Here is a 21,640-nt window from a genome sequence, read left to right on the forward strand (position 1 = left end):
ATTAAAACAATCCCAAGGCGGTTCACATATAAAAGACTACAAAAACTACACAATTAAAATATTAGCTAGAATATAAAAATAGAGATCTAATTAAAAGATTAAAAAACAGCACAATATAACCATAAGAGATACAAAGCAGCAGCAATAGAAACAATCATATAAAAGCCTGAGTAAAAAGCCCAGATTTCACATGTTTTCTAAAAACTGTGATGGAGACTGAGGAGAGGATGGCCACGAGGAGAGAATTAAAGAGTCTGGGGGCAACAACTGAAAAGGCCCTGTCCTGCGTGCACAACAGCTGAGCCTCCCTCATTGTTGGCACCCAGAGCAGAACCACCCCCCCCAGATGACCTCAACAAGTGGGCAGCAACCTTTGGGAGCAGGTAGTCCATCTGGTATCCAGGGCCCAAACCGTTAAGGGCTTTAAAGGTCAAAAACAGCACCTTGAATTGGAACCAGAAACAAATTGGCAGCCAGTGCAGCTCTTTCAAAATGATTGTGATGTGATCCCAGACAGTACCTCCAGATAAAATCCTAGTTGTCGCATTTTGCACTAGCTGCAGTGTTAAATATTCTGCAAGGGCAACTCCACGTAGATTACAGTAATCCAGCCGTGATGTGGTTGCTTGTGGCCAGATCTGCCTTCTTGAGAAAGGGCAAAAAGCTGGCACACTAGCCGAAGCTGTGCAAAGGCACCCCGGTCAAGCAATACCCCCAAGCTGCTCACTTGCTCTTTCAAGGGGAGTGCCACCCCATCCAGAAATGGTAGACTCTCCTCATCCGAATTGGCTCTTCTATTGGCCAACATTACCTCCATCTTGTCCGGATTCAATCTGTTTATTAGCTCACATCCAACCCATCAAGGCCTCCAACCCCTGATTCAGAACATCCACTGCCTCCCACAGGCCAATGGTCATGGAGCGGAGCCGAGCAGCAGTCCCCCAGCACTACCTTCTGGACACTCCCACCAAGAAAGGACCAACGCCACTCCAAAGCAGTACCTCCAATTCCTATTCTTGAGAGGCAGTCCAGAAGGATTCAATGGTCGATACTATTGAATGCCGCTGAGAGGTCCAGCAGAACCAACAGGGAGACACACACCCTGTCTAGCTCCCAGCGTAGATCACCCACTAGGGCGACCAAGGCAGTTTCAGTCCTATATCTAGGGTGAAAGCCAAATTGAAAAGGGTCTAGATAATCCGTATCATCCAAGGCCCTCTGCAGCTGAGTCGCCACCACATAGAGGTGCTCTATCACCTTGCCCACAAAGGAAAGGTTAGAGACAGGTCTATAGTTATCCAGGTTGGAGGGATCAAGTGAGGGCTTTTTAAAATAATGGTCTTGCCATTGCCTCCTTGAGGCATGATGATATCCTGCCCTCTTTTAATGAAGCATTTATAATCACCTCCAACCATTGGCCTGTACCCTCCCTGGCAGCTTTTATTAGCCATGAAGAGCAAGCGTCAAGAGTGCACAATGTCACCTGCACACTGCCTATGATCTTGTCCACATCCTCAGGCTATATTAACTGAAAAGCATCCAACACAATAGGACCTGATGGTACCTGAGGCATGTCTGCCGGAACTGCCAAAACTCTGGAGTCCAAATCAGCATGGATGTGAGCGACATTATCTGCAAAGTGACATGCAAACTGATCACAACGGGCTGTAGATTATTCCTCCCCCATTACCTGGGGGGATGTGTGGAGCAGTGTCTTTGCTAAACAAAACAGCTCCGCTGGTCTGCACTGAGCAGATGCAATGCAGGCAGAGAAAAAATGTTTCTTCTGCGCCCCCACCGCCACAGAGCAGTCCCTAAAATGGGCCCTGCCCCCTTTGCACATGACATCACTGGGGATAGGAACATAGGAAACTGCCATATACTGAGTCAGACCATTGGTCTATCTAGCTCAGTATTGTCTTCACAGACTAGCAGCGGCTTCTCCAAGGTTGCAGGCAGGAGTCTCTCTCAGCCCTATCTTGGAGAAGCCAGGGAGGGAACTTGAAACCTTCTGCTCTTCCCAGAGCGGCTTCATCCCCTGAGGGAAATATCTTGCAGTGCTTACACATCAAGTCTCCCATTCAGATGCCAGGGCAGACCCTGCTTAGCTATGGTGACAAGTCATGCTTGCTACCACAAGACCATGGGGGCAACCCATTATTAACTGGTCCAGAAAACTGCGCATGAAGAATATACCACTCCATGACTCCAAAATCATTGAGAAACATGGCTAGAGACCATAACTGGTCTTATTTCCAATAATCTTGCATCGGATCACTTGCACGTTGCCTAAGGGCAAGCTGCTGGTCTCTCAGCAACCTGGGGTTCCCCATCCCCAGTGCAATCCTATCCATATGAACTCAGAAGTAAGTCCCACTGTGTTCACTAGGACTTACCCTAGATAAGTGTGCATAGAGGTACACTTTGATGCCTTCTGCAAATTATACACTACTTTTTCTGCCCCAAGATAAAACATGTAAGCGCATCTTTCAGACAATTTCCCTTAAAGAAAATAGTTTCTATTTTAAGCATGTATACAATTTGCATATGTTGACTTCGGAGCCAGTTTCTAAATAAGTGATTTCGTAGCCATAGGCAACAGGATTAGAACACAGGGTAGAGATAATTTGCCAAAAACCACCGCAGTTTCAGAACATAAATCGAATTTTTACAATGTGAATACCAGGAGAGGCTCCTCAGCGACGCTGCTCAAAAGCAGCTACCGCTGCAGCAGTAGTTAGAAACACACCTGTATTGATAGAAAGCCACTGAACAGGTTATCCTAAGTCCTAACGTCCACTGTTCATCAGAACACATCCACATATATTTGCAAAGCTCTAGGGCCAAAGCAACAAAAATGTCCAGTCCTGGGTCTTTACCGACAAACAGCCAGCCCTCCCAGCACCCCACTTATAGTAGTGCTTTCATAGCAGTACAGAACACACACATTACTACAGAGTTTCGGGGCCATCCTCTGGTCCTAACTTTGAATGTCATCGCTGCCTTCACTCACCTACTGAACGTGCCTACGCTTACCGACAGATTAACAGGGGATTTGATCTGTAGCAAGCCAAACACTCACCCTGCAGGTCCTGGGTTCTATGCAAACATTTCCGGCCCACTGCTTGGGACAGAGAAGCAAGAGCCCCTCGCGCTACATTCCTGCCTAACAGCAAGTTTACCACCCCTCTGCTACTACAGCTCAGCCACAAGGAGGCTGCCATCTTCCCCCTCTTCTCCCTCCTCCCCTCTACGGCTGTCTCCGTCACTGCCTGCAAAAAAAACCCACTCCCAATACGGCGGCGTGTCCTTTAGCGCCTGAACAAAAATACACACACACACTGATGATCTTTTAAGCAGATCTACGAGAGCTTGGCTAGAGAGACGTTGTGGGTGATAGATATAATTCTCCACACAATGATAGGACGCTCCCTGGACAGAAAGAGCGTCCTTCGACATTGTAATTACTTATTATCAGGCAGAAGGCAGCAGACTTTGTCTCTCTGAAATCGGATCCCCACCAATGGTGGTGGCTGCTGCTGGCAGAGCTGCTCTCTGCCTTTATCAGCTACATTAAAAGCAGAAAATCAACAGGAGAAGCCTCCCTAACACTGCATTCCCATAATAGGAAAAGCTTTACCAGTTGGGTTTTTTGCCTCTGTCTGGACCCCCCCCCCCGCAATTAAATATTGGTTGCAACTGAGCAACATGAAGTTATCTATAGGTAATATAGATCCTATAGATGAGGTGTGGGAGGGGCAGCACACTGCCATTTTCTGTCCATATGCATGCATCTTTACCACGTTGGGCACAAGGTAATACACCTTGTTTTGTCAAGATGCATTACTTCTCATCAGGCTACAATTCTATGCACTGTTACCTGATAGTAGTAAGTTCCATTCATTTACAGTATGTACCACTGGTTTGAGGTTGTTCATACCAAGAAACGGACGCAGCCTGCATATCAACCAAAACTGATAGAAAGCTCCTCTAGCCACTGCCTCAACCTGAGATACCAGGGAGAGGTGTGGATCCAGAAGTACTCCCAGACTGCATACCTGTTCCTTTTGGGGAAATGCATGAACCAGGCGGGAACATTCTACCATATGTGGTGGATGTACAGTAAAGCTCAGAAATCTTGGAAGACAATCCATGGAAAGATGCAACAGATTTTAAATATTAACTTTCCTTTGTTACCAGTTATTTTTATGTTAAATATTACAAAACCTTATTTACCTGCAAAATATACTGAGTTGTCTTTATACATGATAACTGCAGCTAGGATTCTTTATGCTTTGTATTGGAAAGTTAACTCAATTCTGTCATTAGAGGAGTGGCAACTTAAGCTTTGGGAATATGCATCAATAGCAAAGATTACTTCGTATTACAAATCAGAGGACAAATTTGTTTTAATGTGGGAACCATTTATACATTATAATTTGGTATAAAATGGATTAACTCCACGTCAGAGATTTGGATTTTCTCTGTAATAAGGCCACAAGTTTTATATTTTCAATTTTGATGTTTGTTTAATTATGTAGCTATGTTTTTTTTAACTGTCATTGAACTAGAATTAAATGATAAGAGGAGACATGGTGAGGAAGTGGAATACAAATTGATCTATTAGATAACTGTGAGATGTCATATTTGTTTCTTTTCCCGTGTTTAAATAAAAACATTTTAAAAATTCAGGCTGACTTTGCCCAGTTGAAAAATATCCAGCTGAAGGTAAAGGTCCTATGTGCAGATTGGGAGAAGATCCAGAGCAGTTGAAAGCCTACCAAGAGAAAATGACCACTTAGAAGCTCAGATAAAGAAGCTGAACGCCATCCGTGTAACATCTTTCATCATGCTTCAAACTGGAGTGTCGCATGTCTTTGCTACCAAGGCCATGGATAACAAGGGCATTGAGGAGATGCTCCGTGCCAAGATGGCCTCTCTGGAGGAGGAGGTAGCAGCAGCTCACCAGAAGGTAGAGTGAGGAGAAGCTGGCCCTCTTGGAGATCTGGTCAGAAGGAAACTACATGCTGGAGAGGCAGGACCAAGAGGAGTAAGTAATTAATAAGTTTATTGTTGTGACTACCGGTCATAACATAACATGACGTAGCATAACATAAAACATAACATAAAAGAGAAGAACTCAGCGTACCATAGAATTACTTCAACAGTCTACTTAAACTAAAACCAATGCTAAAATTTAGGACAGAGCATGGCAGCTATAAATTTCTTTTTAAAAGAAAATAAAGCAAAAATGGCAACTTGACAACTGACCTATGGAAATACATCAGCAAGAAGACAAGTCAAACATTCTGCATCTGAACCCTTAAATTTATCTATAATCTGCCCCAGCACTTCCCCCACTGATCCCATCATAGATGAGACATTGTAAAACATAGGCGATAATGCCCTCTACTTGCCCAGCACCACAGGGGGCAAAAGCCACTGGAAGTTTGTGGAATCTTCCTTCAAGATATGCCATGGGCATAGTTTGGAAGCGTAACATTGTGAGAGCCGTTCTCAGAGGACCGAGAGGAAGTAAAGTGGCTGGCGGGCAAAGGAGAGTGAGTCAAAGAGGCTGTGAAGTAGGCCCGCAAGGCAGTAGTGAAGAAGCCCAGCTTAGAGCCCTACAGTCTCTGGAAAGAAGGCTCAGGCTCTGCCTGAGCAACCAGGACCTCTCCAGTCTTCCCCTCGCATCTGCACTTCAGCAGGTTTGCAGACCCCAGAGCCTTCTGTCTAGCTGCTTTATCTTTTGGGAAGCAGGGCTGGGGTGTTGAAATGCCCTACAGTTATGAAAAAGCAGGCTAAAATCTATCCTTCCCTTATTCTGCTAAGCAGAGAAAGGGAAGGATGGATTTTGGAAATCCAAAAAGTACTGCTCTGAAGGGGGGAGGGAGAGCAGAGGTGATCATATGTGTCCCTCTAGTTTTCCTCCTTAAACTCAGTGTATTTTTGGAGAATGTTGAATTCATCTTGGGTGGGAACTTTAGAAACCCGTAGAATCACTTTTTCTCCAGAAAATGGTGCAATGCTGATCTTCATAAGAACAGCCCTGCTTGATCGGGCCCAAGGCCCATCTAGTCCAGCATCCTGTTTCACACAGTGGCCCACCAGATGCCGCTGGAAGCCTACAGGCAGGACTTGAGGGCATACCCCCTCTCTCCTGCTGTTACTCCCCTGCAACTGGTACTCGGAGGCATCTTGCCTTTGAGGCTGGAGGTGGCCTATAGCCTTCCAACTAGTAGCCAATGATAGACCTCTCCTCCATGAAGTTATCCAAGCCCCTCTTAAAGCCATCCAGGCTGTTGGCTGTCACCTCATCTTGTGGCAGAGAATTCCACAAGCTGATTATGCTTTGTATGAAAAAATACTTCTGTTTGCTGGTCTGAGGCTAGAGCATGTATGTGCATGATGTCTCAAACCGTGCTTTTCTGAGTAGTGCATCTGTGGGCTGGTAGTTTGTAAGACTTCCCAATTTGCAAAATGCATTCGGCTTCAGAAAGTGCGGGAAGTAATCCAGCTAGGATTCTGTTCCCATGCAGGGCACTTGTTAAGAAAGTGAACGGGCCAGTAACTTCCCCATACAGTACCTTTGGTGTTCCTCTCCTTCCACTCTCTTGTGAATGGTTGGTTTAAAACTCTGGCCTAAAGTTAAAACCTATTCTGAAGGGCATAGTCCAGTGTTCTCTCTAAAAAAAAATTTCACCTGTGTGCGGAATGAGTTTTGTTCTGGGCGGCAGGATCAAGGCAGTGTGTGTGCACATGCATCCAGAGTGGGACCTTCTTGATTCAACCTGAACGGGATCTAAACTTAACTGAGCGGACATCAAAAAATGTGTGAGCGCACGCACACCTTAGAGGAAACACTGGCGTAGTCTCAGCACCTACAGATTTTGTGATTTGGCTGCTTCAAGAAAGAGTTCCAAGACACTTCTTTCTGGGAGGGAGTTTATCGCATACAGCTGCCTGCATTTAAAAACCTTTTGTATTATCACATTTGTCCAAGGATGACTTGCATGGATTAGGGATGTGCACGGAAATCTTCGGCGCTGGCGGGGGTAGCGCTTTAAGGGTGGGGAAGGGTGTATTCACCCCTCCCGCCGCATTTCCCCCGCATTGTTGTTTTTTAAGCCCCTCGGGCAGCAGCATTCCTCCCTGCCGCCCCGTTTTCCCCGTCGGCCGGAAGTGACCGGAAGTCGCAAGTGCGTGTGCGCCCGTTGAGCGCACACGGCAGAAGGGCAGACGCGTGCACGCAACAGGTGCACTTGCGACTTCCGGCCACTTCCGGCCGACGGGAACTTGCGACTTCCGGCCACTTCCGGCCGACGGGGAAAACGGAGCAGCAGGGAGGAACGCTGCCACCCAAAGGGGCTTAAAAAAACCAACGCGCCGGCGGGGAAAATGTGGCGGGAGGGGTGAGTACACCCTCCCCCACCCTTAAAGCGCTACCCCCGCCGGCGCCGAAACCACCCCCAGCGCCGAAACGTTTCCGGAGCCCTTCATAATGGCCTCCAAAACGTTTCGGGCACATGCCTAGCGTGGATGTTCTTCTTAAAGGGAACTGTCCGAGATTCTTGGCAGGATTGCAGATCAAGATCTGCCTTTCTATAGTGCTCCCTGCTGTAGGTGTCAGTAGTCTTCTTCAGCCCTATAAGCTGGATAGCAGATTGTACTCTGGTACTACAACTCCCATAATGAAGCTTGTTTTTGGAGCCAAAAGTTTCCCTTTGCCCCTGCAAGAGATGGGAGGAGGCTGAGCCTTGTGGAGCAGAAAGCAGCCAGGCCTGTGAAGGCATGGCCCATTCTGCAAATGTCTCTCCCTAGAATTGAACAGCCTGTCTGTCATGGCATCTTCTTCTTCTTCTATGCAACCTCTGGCTAAAAAACACAGGCAAATGCAAAAATATCATGAAGAATGGGAAAAGTTCTGTTGGTTGTCTAAAGTGCATGATAAATAATAATGCTTTGAAAGCTTATTGCAATATATGCAACAGACTTTTCAGTTCCACGTGGTGGAGTGTGTGAGGTGAAACAGCATGCAGCTGGAGGAGGTCACATTCGCATCATTCAAATGAGGGGCCAAAATCAAGCCACACCCAAGTTTCATTAATTAAACGAAAATCTATCAGAAACCAATAAGGCATCTCTTTTTATCATCTCTTGTGTACCAGTTAAATGAAAGAGTGGAAGAGATTTGAGGGACTCTTGCCAGAAAACATAAACCGATCTTTGTAAAGAGGGTCCTTTGAAGCCGCTGGCGCCAATCCTATGCACTTATTGGGGAGTGAGTCCCATTAAACTTGGTGTGCCTTACTTCCGAGTAGAGAGATGCCTAGGATTGGCCTATTAAAGGCTGGTGTTCTCAAACGCTACCCGGCCCCCTCCTCTCTTCCTAGCTGTTCCAGCAATCGGCTCTCGTCGGAGACGCGCCTCTGCGCCAGGAACAGGGAAGGGCCCGGGGTCTTTCTTCTTCTTCTTGGTTCAGCTGCAGCCCCGGCAGGAAGGAAGTTAAGCCTTTGGTCGCTATGGCTGAAGAGAGGCAGCAGCGCCACGGCGGCTGTCCATGTGGGGACGGTTCGGCTGCAGCTGAGGTAATTGGGGAGGCAGGAGGCGAGGCGGCTGGGAAATGCGCTCTTCACTTCAGCTGGCAGCGCTGCTTTCTAGAGGAGACAAACGTTTCGATTGAGAGAGGAGCTATTAGAGTTGGCGGGCGGGGGGAGCCTTGGATCGCCACCCTCTTACCAATAAAGATGCTTTTCTGTTCCTTTAGCAACTTGCATGGTGGGCAGAAACCCAACAGGTGAAGCTTTAATCTCCATGCTTTAAAAATGTCTACTGCTGCTGCAATTGTTACGGGCATAGGAACATAGGCAGCTGCCATATACTGAGTCAGACCATTGGTCTCTCTAGCTCAGTATTGTCTTCACAGACTGGCAACAGCTTCTCTAAGGTTGCAGGCAGAAATCTCTCTGGAGGTTGAGCGGGGAGGCCTAGCCCTACCTGCCCTGCAACCCTATTTTGTAACTGAATTCATGTTCTACAATTTTGGAAACTGGATTTTCGTGAATGTCCATAATATGTCCAACCTCCTGCAAAAAATCTGGGTCTCGCTTTTCGCTCTGCATTGGCGCAAGTCAGCATGGGGCATAGCATGGTGGGGGAAAGGATCTTTCAATGGTAATATCACATACTTGAGAGATTTGTTATTCACACTTAAAAAATGGAAGGTTGAACCGGATCTATTTAAAGGATCCTCCTCAGTTAAGCAGCTAAGGAAAACAATTTATGGAGAGATTCTAGAAGTGGGTTTCTTAAAACCTGATTTAGAACGTAAACGCTACAAACACTGCACTTCACAGTACTTGTTGCAACCCGATCACCCTATCGCTCTCTTTAAGGAGAAAAAAGTCCCTTTCCATTTATGGGAAACAAGGTGGCGCTTATACCATCAAGTACTACCACTTAATGCGGCTAAGCCATGGCTCCCAGAGGACCAGCAAGAGTGCCCTAAAATCACCTGCAAACAGAAAGCTAGTAAGCTAGGTAAAACATTCAGGGAAACCCACTCACATTTCTTAAAAGAGTGTGGCAGGGAGTAAGCAAGCTGTTAGAGTCGCCTGATTTGGAAAAACAGACTTGGGAAGAACTAACCTCGGGTTTGAGCGATAGAACCTCCTTTCGAGGTCCCAGAAAGAAACCTTCAAGGAAACAGGACAGAACGGGTGCCCTCATACTAGGGAATTGGAACATTCCCCTTCTCAAGTTCCCCTTCTCTTAATCAGGTTAGTAAACCTGTATGTCATTTATGCAATGCTCCTGCATAGGAATAGGGAGGGAAGACGCGACCAAGAGGTTCTCGCAGATGAGACAGTAAATTTCTTCTGGAAAAGTTTGTATGGTTATGTGCAAAAAGACAAGTGTATCTCTTCTAAACAGCAATGGGACAAATTGTGGAAATGGATGTCGGACGTAAACCCCCCCGCCCCCGATTACCTGATGTGCCTTGAAATCCCCCACCCCCGAGTTACAGTACTACCTGCATATACTTCATAACCTTGTGGGTGTCCAAATCCTTGTGTGTAAATCTTTGTAGATATATCATGTACAAACAACCACTTTGTATATAATTGTGCTTTGGCAACGTACTGTATGCTTTGGTAGTTTGTTTGTTCAATAAAAAAAATCTTGTCCTATTAAAAAAAAAAATCTTGTCCTATCTTGGAGAAGCCAGGGAGGGAACCTGAAACCTTCTGCTCTTCCCGGCAGGCTCTGTCCCCTGAGGGGAATATCTTTCAGTGCTCACACTTCTAGTCTCTCATTCATATGCAGCCAGGGTGGAGCCTGCTTAGCTAAGGGGACAGGTCATGCTTGCTACCACAAGACCAGCTGTCCTCTCCTTTTATTTTGCAGTTAAGGGCATGCCTGTGGGCTTCTCAGCAGGTATCAATCTGGTGGGCCACTGTGGCAAACAGGAGGCTGGACTAGATAAGCCTTGGGCCTGACCCAGCCGGGCTGCTCTTATTATATGGCTTTTCAACAAAGTTTCCAGAGCGGTTTATGTAGAAAAATAAAGAATAAATAAACAAGGTTTGTTTATTATCCTATTTCTATACCGCCTGATATGTACATCTCTAGGCAGTGTACAAAATTTAAAATATTTAAAAATCACAGATGAAAATGCATGACACAAAACCAATCGAATGAAGTAGTTATTCAAACAAGTTTTTACAATTATTAGAATTAATAAGATGGTTCCCTGTCCCGAGAGGGCTCATAATTTTAAAAAGAAATATAAGATAAACACCAACAGCCGCCACTGGAGGGAGGCTGTGCTTGGGTTGGATAGGGCCAGTTGCTCTCCCCCTGCTAAATCACCACTTTAAAAAGGTGCCTCTTTGCTCAGTTAGCAGCAATCATTTAAAATATTTCTACACAGTAGGGATGTGCACAAGCCAGTTTGGACGCCCTTTTATGGACCTCCAAACTGGTTCAAAGATCCAGCAGTTCGGCCGGTTTGACAGTGGTGGGGGTACTTTAAGGAGCACGGAGGGTACTCTTCCTTCCCCTGACACCTGCACCACATTTCCCCCGCTGGCACTGTGCCCAAAATCACTGGCACAGGGCAGCAGCATACCCTTTTGTGGCCCTGGTCTAGCATCATACTGGAAGTGGCCGGTGTCTGTACAAGCAGCCAACTTTATTAAGCCATTGCTGCTCATCAGCAGGCCAGGCAAGAGCACTTCATAGATCCTGATGCTGCTGTAGGATTTTTCTACCTGCAGGCCACCAAAAAGTCCCTGCAGGCCACATCCAATCAATGGGCTCTATGCTGTGCAGGACTGCTCTATGCTGCGGCTTCTTTCCTCTGGACATGGCCAGCACTCCACAGTGTACCCTTGACCTGACTCTGCCCCTCCCTCCTCACCATGTGACTGGCTGGCTAGATGCTCAGCCTCAGCCCATCCCTTCCTGATTGACAGGCTTGGCAGGAAGGGCAATTCTAACGTTGATCGTTAGCCAGCCTGTTAGGCTGGGGGAAGGGTGGACGAGCTTGAGCATCTAACCAGCCCAGTTGCATGGAGAGGAGGTAGAGGCTGGGTCTGGTTGGGGTATACTTGCACCACCATCCCTCCCTTTGCCTGCTGTTCTACAAATGGAAGCCTCCAGAGCACCCACTCACCCCCAGAAAATGGCCAAAAGGGCCAGGTAGCACAGTTCGACAGACAGGTCTGTAGTCAGATGATCTGTTGCTGTACCAAAGTTTCTCCCAGCATAGGCTCCAGGGCTAGGTGGAAAAGCCTCTAAAGTATTTATTTAAAATATTTGTACCCCACCCCTTCAATACACTACTGCTTAGGGCAGCCCACAACATTAATTAAAAAGATGCAATGTAAAGTAAAATATGAATAAAGTTAAACAAGTTAAAAGACCAAGCTAAAACATTTAAAATTTTTAAAAGTTTCAAATTAAAAGTTATTAATAAAAAGCTAAAAACTGGGAACTGTAAAAACTAAAGAACCTACCAAATATAAGCAGCAGATAAAACATTTAAAAGCCTCTTTTAAAAGATGCGTGTTTTAATTATTTTTTAAAAAACATTGAAGGAGGGAGCATGGCGAAGCTTTTCAGGGACATAATTCCAAAGCCCAGGGGCCACAACCAAAAAGGCCCTGCCTTTTCAGAGTAGATGTTAAAGTCCTGGGGAGGATTAAATGGAACTTCTAGAACAGGGCTGCACATTGGCCCTCCAGATGTTTTGGGACTACAACTCCTACTAGCCACAGCCATAGTGGTCAATAGTTGGGGAAGATGGGAGTTGTAGTCCAACATCATCTAGAAGGCCAAAGTTGTCCGGTCCTTTTCTATTATTTTTATTTCTTGTTTACACAGTCAGACAGGTGTTATTGACTGGTTTGTTTTATCCAGACATCGAGTCCTTCCCAAGAACCGGGGTGGCTAAATTTTATTATCAATGCTGTTGCTGTTATTATAGATATCGTCTCAGAATATAGGCTGTTCCCAGTAAAGTTGCTTTTTGTAATTGGTGGTGATTTCTGTGGCCCCTATGGTGTTGAGGTGCTCTTCAGTTTGTTTTGGAATTGCACCTAGGGTGCCAGTTACCATTGGGATTACTTTGATCTTTTTCTGCCACAGCCTTTCAATTTCAGTTTGTAGATCTTTGTATTTTGTGATTTTTTTCTATTTCTTTTTCTTCGATTCTGCTATCCTCTGGTATTGATATGTTGATTATTTTAACTTGTTTTTCTTTCTTCTCAACTACAGTTATATCTGGTGCATTGTGTGGCAGATGTTTGTCTGTTTGTAGTTGGAAGTCCCATAATATTTTTGCATCTTCATTTTCTACCACTTTTTCAATTCTATGGTCCCACCAATTTTTGGCTACAGGTAGCTTGTATTTTTGGCAGATGTCCCAGTGTATCATCCCTGCTACCTTGTCATGCCTTTGTTTGCAGTCAGTCTGTGCGATCTTTTAACAACAGCTGATTAGGTGGTCCACTGTTTCATCTGCTTCTTTACAAAGGCGGCACTTGCTATTTGTGGTTGATTTTTCAACTTTTGCTCTTATTGCATTTGTCCTTATTGCCTGTTCTTGTGCAGCCAGTATTAAACCCTCTGTTTCTTCAAGTTGCCATTCTTAAGCCATTGATAAGGTCTTGTTGATGTCTGATTTTCCAGTTATATTGTGCAAATATTGACCATGCAGTGGCTTTTTTTCCCCCATTTTTCTTCTTGGTTCTTGACTTGTTCTTTCTTGTAGGCCTGCTTTGTTTCATTGGTGTTGAATAGTTTCTCATTATTGACCATTTTAAGTGCATCTTCTTCACTGTCCTTTATATATTTTTCAAGGCCTCTTTTCTCCTCCTCTGCTGTTTGATGGACTTGCAGCATTCCTCAGTAGAGGAGGAGAAAAGAGGCCTTGAAGAATATATTTAATTATTAAATCTATAATAATATATTATTATATTAAATATATTATAATATTATTATTATTTTATTACATTTATAGCCTGCTCTTCCTCCAAGGAGCCCCCAGATGGTGCCCTTGTGCTCTTTAATGCCTTAGATGCACTGTGCATGAAGGCTGAGGCCTTCTTAGCTTGGATAGACCCCCCACCACCACCACATTATCCCATTTGGGTAAGTAATGTGAAAGAAGCTGCCGAAAAGGGTTACATTCAAGTCAGGAAGGCTCCCAGGAGGTTTATAAGCCCAAATGAACTCCTAACAGTGCCATCAGTAGTCCCATCAGTGAGGCCTAGAAACAGATTAGTTTAGAATGTTTGGTAGATTTCCCTTAATTAATACATTTTAAAAGGCGCAAATTGGATGTATGGTGGGATCCATCACTATTTCTCACTCAGCAGTACCCTGCTAAGTGCAAAATTGTTATGCAAATGTCATTTTGCAGGCGAAAATTATCAACTTTATCAGCATACCTGCTTTATCCATTGTTACGTATATAGTGTATCATGCTTCTAATTTTTGTGATAAAAGGGATGAAAGAGAGAACAGAGACCAAATTCTATTTCAGAGGTTTGAAAATTGCAGAATCTCTTGCATTCATGTATAGGCCCTTCTCTATAATTAAGATGTAACTCATTTCTTCCAAAAATAAAACTTGAAATTACATATTATGTGAATTGTTTTGATACATTTTGTACAAAATTGACTAATTAAAGGCTCTATTGTTACTCTTTTTAGCCAAGCAATATGAACTTTAGACATACAGCATTTAGGCAGCATTTCAATTGGAAATTTCACTTATTTTGAGAATTACGATTTAAGAATAGAGAAAGAGAGTTTGGCACACAAGGAAAAACAATTTGCTATCTTCTAAGCTAACATTTATCTTAATAGTTGGTTCAAGGGCTGCTTCTGATATTAGCAAATTTCTACAGAGATCAGTTTCATATAGACATTTTGTCATAGTTTATGATGGGGAAGGGAGATCAGAAATTTAATAGCTGTTGCCCCTTCCTGCTTCTCTGCCAGCTCTTTGACCTTGGGGAGCAGTACCAAACCCCCACAGAACTTCAGCTTGCTTCTCTGTAATGCCAGGTCGGTTCAAAATAAAACAGAAATAATCCATGATTTTATTGTGGATGATGGAGCTGACCTGGTATGTATTACAAAGACCTGGATGGGGGAGGCTAGTAGTCCAGTTTGGGCTGGTGTTGGAGTCTCCCAGACTGGTAGTTCTGTGGAACTTTAATGTTCACTTTGGAGCCAATTTGTCAGGATCAGCTCAGGAGTTCATAGCGGCCATGAAAACTATGGGCCTATCCCAGGTGGTCTCAGGAGTGCTGGTCACACTCTCTATTTGTTTTTTTGCTCTGGTCAGAAAGGTGTTCCATGGGTGGGGATTTCCCCATTGTCATGGACGGACCACCATCTGGATAAGGTTGGACTCACAGCCTCAAGCCTCTGCCGTAGGGGTGAAGGACCTATTAGGATGGTCTGACCAAAACGGCTATTGGATCCCATAAGATTCCAAGAAGCCTTAAGAAGGCTTTACGGTTGTTTCTGCAAGCAATCCTGTTGCCCTGGTTCAGACTTGGAATAATGAACTCACTAGGGTAATAGACATGATTGCTCCTAAGCGCCTTCTCTGACCCGCTTCTAAAATAGCCCCTTGGTATACGGAAGAACTTCAGGGGCTGAAGAGGCAAGGTAAGTGGAGAAAGACTCAGCTCGCATCTGACATTACAACACAGAGCGCATTTGAAGATATATTCTCTGGCAAGTCGTGCAGCAAAGAAGCAGTTCTTTTCTGCCCGTATTGCTTCTGCAAGCGCACATCCAGCGGAGTTGTCTAGGGTTGTGAGAGAGCTAGTACATGCCCCTCCTCCCCTGAATATTTGGATCCAGCAATTACCCGTTGTAACATTTTTAATGAGTTTTTGCAGATAAAAGCTGAACTAGACTCTACACTTATTCATTCATTCATTCATTCATTCGATTTCTATACCACCTATCTATGGTTTTGAGTGGCCAGAAATGAGCCACTGAGTAGTAATGACTTCCAATGTCACTACTAGCTGCCATTTTCTAGCAAAGAGCCATTGTGTGTGTGTGTGTGTTATCTATCTATCTATCTATCTATCTATCTATCTATCTATCTATCTATATGAGGATTGCATTGCTGGAGACCTGGAGAATAGAGTACTGTCATTTTCTTCTCTTATTTCTGCCCCCTTGCTTTTGTTTGTTTGTTTAGGAACCTAGCCCCCCAATTCCCATTGACTCAAGGCTTTATTATTCATGGTTTCTGTGTTTGTGCCTATAGGCAAGAATGGAACCTCTGCAAATAATGAGGGCCATCTGTATATTGTATTCATAAATGGAGCATGAGATACTTATAGGCTATCAAATTCACAGTCTTCTGATACTCAATGTGATATTACTCATAGAGTAAATGTGGGCAAACATTAATACATTTAATATTGTGACACATGGACGGACACACACAACTTTTCCTTAAAGAAAGTAGGCTTTAAAAATCTAAATTACACAGCCCCTATACATTCAGAGAGCTTCTTGACCATTCACAAACCAAAATAGAGCATTTATAAAAAGAAAAAAATTACACAGTCCCCATGGATTCAGGGAGCTTAAACATGAAACCTGGCTGGAGTGCAGAGGAGAGCAGCAGAATCCCTCATCAAAGAGGCAGAGGACAATTCTGAGGCACCCCAAGCAGACCAGCACACCAAGAAGGTAGCAAGGCAAGCATGGGCAGCAGTTGTGGGGCAGCAGTGGGGGTAGAGCACATGATGCACACACTGGGCTCCCTCTTTTAAACTGGTGCACACTGCCTGGCGTTTGGGAGAGCTTTTCATTGCTGCAGGAAGGCAGGTACAGAAGAGGCAGTGCACACAGCGCTCTGCCTCAGCCAGACTTGCCCACCCAAACAGTTGATCATCAGGTGCAAGGAGCAGCATCAGCCTGCCTGCCTTCATGTGGGAGAGCTTGGCATTAGCTACCCAATGTGTGAGAGAGCTTTACATTGGCTGGCACTGGTGGTTGGAGAAGAGATTTCAAAGTGCTGCCTGCACTGGCCAGATTAAAAAATAGAGGGCAAATAGAGTACCAAACAGGACTAGCACTTTCTCCCTGATATATGGGGTGTTGTAGCACAGGGATTCTCAACGTTGAGTCCCCAAATGTTATTGGACTTCAACTCCCATAATCCCCAGGCCCAGTGGCCTTTGGCTGGGGATTATGGGAGTTGAAGTCCAATAACATCTGGGGACCGAACATTGAGAATCCCTGCTCTGGCCAATCCAGGATGGTTGACAACCCTACTTCCCAATTACTTACAGAGATCACATTTTGCATACACAATCCTGCCACTTAAATTAGCCGAATGGCAGTGGTGGCTCTTACCCGAGGACAACTATGCATCGCACACCTGAAAATATTTGTCAGCCATTTTACCTCCTCTGTCTGTCTTCTGTAGCCATTTTAGGTCTCTCTCGACTTCACTGCTTTCCTATGCCTGTTCCCTACCTGCAGCCTGGCCCCTTAACTATGTAGGGTGGTCAAGGGCACCAGCCTACTCAAAACACCAATAGGAACACACAATCCAAATCAAATTTGGATATAAATAAGGCAGGAGCCAATTACAAGGCTTGCCATTATCTTCACAAGTGGGCAGAGCTTAAAGCACCCTGAGCACCAATCAGAAGGCAACATGTTGATTGACTGCTCTGGCAGCCAATCAGAGTGCCCGGCGGGGGGGGGAGTCTTTTTCTTTATGTTGCAAACAAAGAAAGCAATTGCTATTTTGGTTATTATTATTATTAATTAATAAAAAAAACTTTGTTAGCCAAGTTGTTCTGTACCATTGTTCTGGTAGAGTGATAATTGTTGTAACTGTCACTGTGTGAAACGAGCTACTTGCTTTATTCACATTGAAAAGTAAGAGAAACTTCTTCATTTATTTATTCATTTATTTAAGATTTTGAGAAATGATTGGTGCACTGGTGGTGAGTGCTTCTGTGGGCCACTACCCTGCTTTCTCCCCTAGCTGGCCAGTGAGAAAATGGCCTCTCAGGAGGCCCCTGCTGCTTTTCCATGTTGCGGCTCACTTCTTCTTTGGCCAGCCTGCTTCCAAAGTATCATGCGGCCAGCCTGCTCCCTCCCCAGAATGGCTGTCTTGATCCTTGGCCTGTTTCCTCCCCCATCCAGAGGGCCCAGGCAAGCACTCCAAAGTTTGGAACTTTTGTGTGACATACAAGGTAGAGCAGGACTGCCTTTACACAAAATGCTATCTTGTCTGATGTGGAATTCATCATGCTAATGCGCCCCCCCCCGCATTAGTTTCCTTTATAAGCTTTATTCTGAAGATACCACCTCACTTCCATCCAGCTATTTCAAATGTATCAAAAAGGGGAGGACATAACCCCTGCTAACTTGGCAAAGAGGCACCTTTTAACGTGGCGATTCTTTTTATTTAGCAGGGGGAGAGTAACTAGCCCTATCCACCCCCAGCACAGTACTTCCAGTGACTGTTGCTGGTGTCTATCTTATATTTCTTTTTAGAATGTGAGCCCTTTGGGGACAGAGATCCATCTTATTTGTTCCCCCCCCCCTCTGTGTAAACCGCTCTGAGCCATTTTTTGAAAGGTGGTATAGAAATAGGATGGATAGATAGATAGATAGATAGATAGGATGTGCAATTGGCTTGTCGTTCTTGTTTCTGATGCTTCTCCATCTTAGACAAAATTGATCTTGCTCACTATCCCAAGGGAGTGGGAACTACCAAGATAATTTTACCTCTTGTTCCCTTTTTGTCGTGTCCAACATAGTGTAACCATGGGATGCTATTAAGATTAATGTGAAAGGTACCATAATCTGGGTTAAAGGTATCCTTGTTCTCTCACAACTTACACCAGTTATATGAGGTCATATTTGTAAGAGCCATTTGACTTTTTTTGGGCTTCTTATTTTCATTATGGGTGATATGGAGCAGGGAGGTCTCTTTCTTTTGAAACTAGACACTGAAAATACAGAATTTTAAAGATCAAATCAGAAAATGGGAAAGAAGCATGTGCCTTTCTATACATAAGAATTAAAATTGGGGACGCACTTCCATTCGGACTCTCTTCGGCACCAAGAGTCTTCACGAAGCTGATGGTGGCAGTCATCGCCCATGCCAGGTTACAGGGGATTCATGCATACCCGTAACTAGATGATGTGTTGATCCATTCGCACTCAGCGAAACAGGCAGAGGCGGACGTCCGGTACTTGGTGCAGACCATACAGAACCATGGGTTCCTGATCAACACGCTCAAAAGTCACCTTCGACCGTCACAAGTGTTGGTGCACTTAGGGGTGCTTTTCAACACAGGGGCAGCCATCGTCCATCTTCCGCAGGAGAGAAGATTGAAGATTGCCTCGGTGTCAGCCCTCCTGCACAAACAGTCAGCTCTGCTCATGCAATTGGCCCACATCCTGGGAATGATGGTGGCTTGTCTGGACTGCGTTCCTTGGTCAAGGTGGCATTCCAGGCCTCTTCAGTGGCTCCTCTTACCACACCAGGAGTCCATCATGAGCAGAAAAAACCCTCGGATTCCTCTGACTGCAAAGGTCAAGCGCTCCTTCCGGTGGTGGAGATCGTCGGCCATGAAACGAGGCCTGCCCTTGGAGGTTCCAGAGAAGGTCGTGCTCACAATGGACGCGAGTCTTTTCGGATGGGGGGCGCATTGCGAGGCCCGTCAGGCCCAGGGCACATGGAATCGAGAGGATCTAAAACACAACATAAACTGGCTGGAGCTCAAGGCGGTGCGCCTGGCCTTGCTGGAGGGACGGGATGTCCTAGTGCGCACGGACATTACGACAAAGGCGCACATCAATCACCAGGGAGGCACAAAGTCGAGGGCCCTGATGCGCGAAGCGGACTTGCTTTTTCTGTGGGCGGAAGTGCATTTAACATTGATCACAGCGGAGCATCTGTCAGGGGCTTCCAACATCCTAGCAGACTGGTTGAGTCGTCAGTCCGTGGATCCGGGAGAGTGGGCACTCCACACGGAGGTATTCGATCAGATCGTCCGAAGACTGGGGCTCCCGGCGGTGGACATGTTCGCGTCCCCCGTGAATCACAAACTTCCGAGGTTTTTCTCGAGGCACCTGTGTTATCAGGCGGAGCAAGTGGATGCTCTGGTCTCGAGTTGGCCTCGGGATTGTCTCCTTTATGCCTTCCCGCTGTTCACTATTCTGAGAAAAGTGCTCAGGAAAGTAATCGTCGAGAGAGCAGAGGTTATATTGATCGCACCCTTTTGGCCGAGGAGGCCGTGGTTCTCCGATCTAGTGGCCCTCTCAACTCAGGAACCATGGGCCCTTCCGTTGAGGCCCGACCTGCTGAGCCAAGGCCCAGCCCTTCACCCGGAACCAGACTGGTTGTGCCTTCACGTGTGGAGGTTGAGCGCCAGACATTAGACAGTAAAGGTTACGCTAGGGCGGTACAGCAAATGATATTGGCGGCAAGGCGCCCTTCCACCACACGGATCTATCAAATTACGTGGTCCGCTTTTTGTTCGTGGGCACATCAAAATAGGATCGAGCCGTTAGAAGCAGGGGTCTCTGCTGTCCTGTCCTTCCTACAGGCCGGAGTGGATAAAGGTCTTCGCCCTAGCACATTACGGCGACAGACTTCGGCTCTCTCCTCTGTCTTGGATATTACTAGTTCGGAGTCTCGTTCGTTACATCACGATGTTCAATGTTTTTTGAGGGGTACAATTAACCTGGCCCCTCCCCCGGTTCTCAGGTTCCCGTCATGGGATTTACATAAAGTTCTCAATGCTCTCACTAAGGCTCCCTTTGAGCCGTTGCGAAAAGTGCCACTGCAAATCCTGTCCTTTAAAGTACTGTTCCTGGTCGCCATTATGTCGGCCAGGCGTGTCTCTGAGCTGGCGGCTCTGTTGGTGCGCGACGAGCTCTGCATTTTCCAAGTGGAATCAGTAGTGATGAAACCGGACCTGACCTTTTTGCCAAAGGTAAACTCAGCATTTCATAGAGGACAGATCGTTTTGCCTTCCTTTTGTCCAAACCCTCGACACCCCAAGGAGCGTGCTTGGCACACCCTGGATGTGCGGAGAGCACTTCGTATTTACATCAAGAGAACTAAGGTTTTCCGAAAGTCGGATTCACTGTTTGTGTCTTTTCTGCCTTCTAGACTGGGTGCTAAGGTGTCAAAGGACGCTCTCACGCGGTGGTTGAGAGCCACGATTTCGTTAGCGTATGAGGCTTTACACTTGCAGGCACCTAGGGGTGTTACTGCTCATTCGACCAGGAGCGCTTCGGCTTCGGCGGCTTTATCGGCGCGAGCCCCCTTGGAGGACATCTGTAAGGCGGCTGCCTGGTCTTCTTCGTTACCCTTTGTGAAACATTATAAGATACCTTCGTTTCACGAACCTCAAGCAGCACTCGGCCTGATGGTTCTGCAAAAAGTGGTCTAGGCATCCGTTTCCCGACCCAGTCAATAGCTTGGGTATGTCCCATCACGTCACGGATGCCCTCCCCATACTTGGAAAAAGAAACATTGGTAGACTTACCGTGAAGGGTTCTTTTTCAGGTATGGGGAGGGCATCCGGCCCACCCACGGATGCTGGGTGGGGTTTCCGGGGTGGTGGAACAACTCCTAGGGTGCTTAGTTTGCCAGTCACTTGGTTTCATTCTTCATTACGCATGTCCCTTATCTGTACTCCTCTATTCTTTATTTCTCTTTCTGAGCTGAGTACTTGAGATTAGTTAGCTCCGCCAGACCAGAACTGGGTAAGTCGGGGCAGAGCAGAGGACGTGAGGGACGTGCTTCAATTTCATTGGCCCTGTCTCGGAGCATGCAGAGATTGACAACCCATCACGTCACAGATGCCCTCCCCATACCTGAAAAAGAACCCTTCACGGTAAGTCTACCAATGTTTCTTTCTATGCATGTGCTTCTTTATTTATTTATTTATTATTTGATTTCTATATCACCCTTCCAAAATGGCTCAGGGTGGTTTAGCGGTTTAGCCTAAACCTCTAAACTGCAGTTTAGCCAGAAATTGTATTTTAATGTGGGTGCCCAGATAGCCAAGTAGAAGGAAACCAGGAAATAAATTATTATTTGCACTTATCT

The 21,640-nt window shown here is 45.7% G+C and overlaps 2 protein-coding genes across 5 annotated transcripts in view; one reads left to right on the plus strand and one right to left on the minus strand.

Moving 5' to 3' along the window:
- PDHX (pyruvate dehydrogenase complex component X) overlaps positions 1 to 8,435 on the minus strand; it is an 88,805-nt gene extending 80,370 nt beyond the window's left edge. Inside the window, exons 1-2 of one of the 3 annotated variants that reach the window (XM_053258587.1) lie at positions 8,312 to 8,435; positions 4,782 to 5,027 (exon numbers count right to left, since the gene is read on the minus strand). Coding sequence is in view for 1 of the 3 variants with exons in the window: in XM_053258573.1 (XP_053114548.1) it covers positions 3,083 to 3,224 (142 nt within the window). In the remaining 2 variants the exon portion in view is untranslated. Of the gene's footprint in view, positions 1 to 3,013; positions 3,263 to 4,781; positions 5,028 to 8,311 lie in introns of those variants that run through there. The other 2 variants (XM_053258573.1, XM_053258579.1) reach the window with 2 other exon arrangements.
- Positions 8,436 to 8,456: 21 nt separating this feature from the next.
- The window catches only part of APIP (APAF1 interacting protein), a 53,853-nt gene continuing 40,669 nt past the window's right edge, over positions 8,457 to 21,640 (plus strand). For both annotated transcript variants that reach the window (XM_053258594.1, XM_053258603.1), the window contains exon 1: positions 8,457 to 8,588. In XM_053258594.1, coding sequence (XP_053114569.1) covers positions 8,523 to 8,588 — 66 coding nt within the window. In that variant the 5' untranslated portion in view covers positions 8,457 to 8,522. The remainder of the gene's footprint in view (positions 8,589 to 21,640) is intronic.

This window comes from Hemicordylus capensis, chromosome 1 (genome assembly GCF_027244095.1).
Source record: "Hemicordylus capensis ecotype Gifberg chromosome 1, rHemCap1.1.pri, whole genome shotgun sequence".
NCBI classification, from domain to species: domain Eukaryota; kingdom Metazoa; phylum Chordata; class Lepidosauria; order Squamata; family Cordylidae; genus Hemicordylus; species Hemicordylus capensis.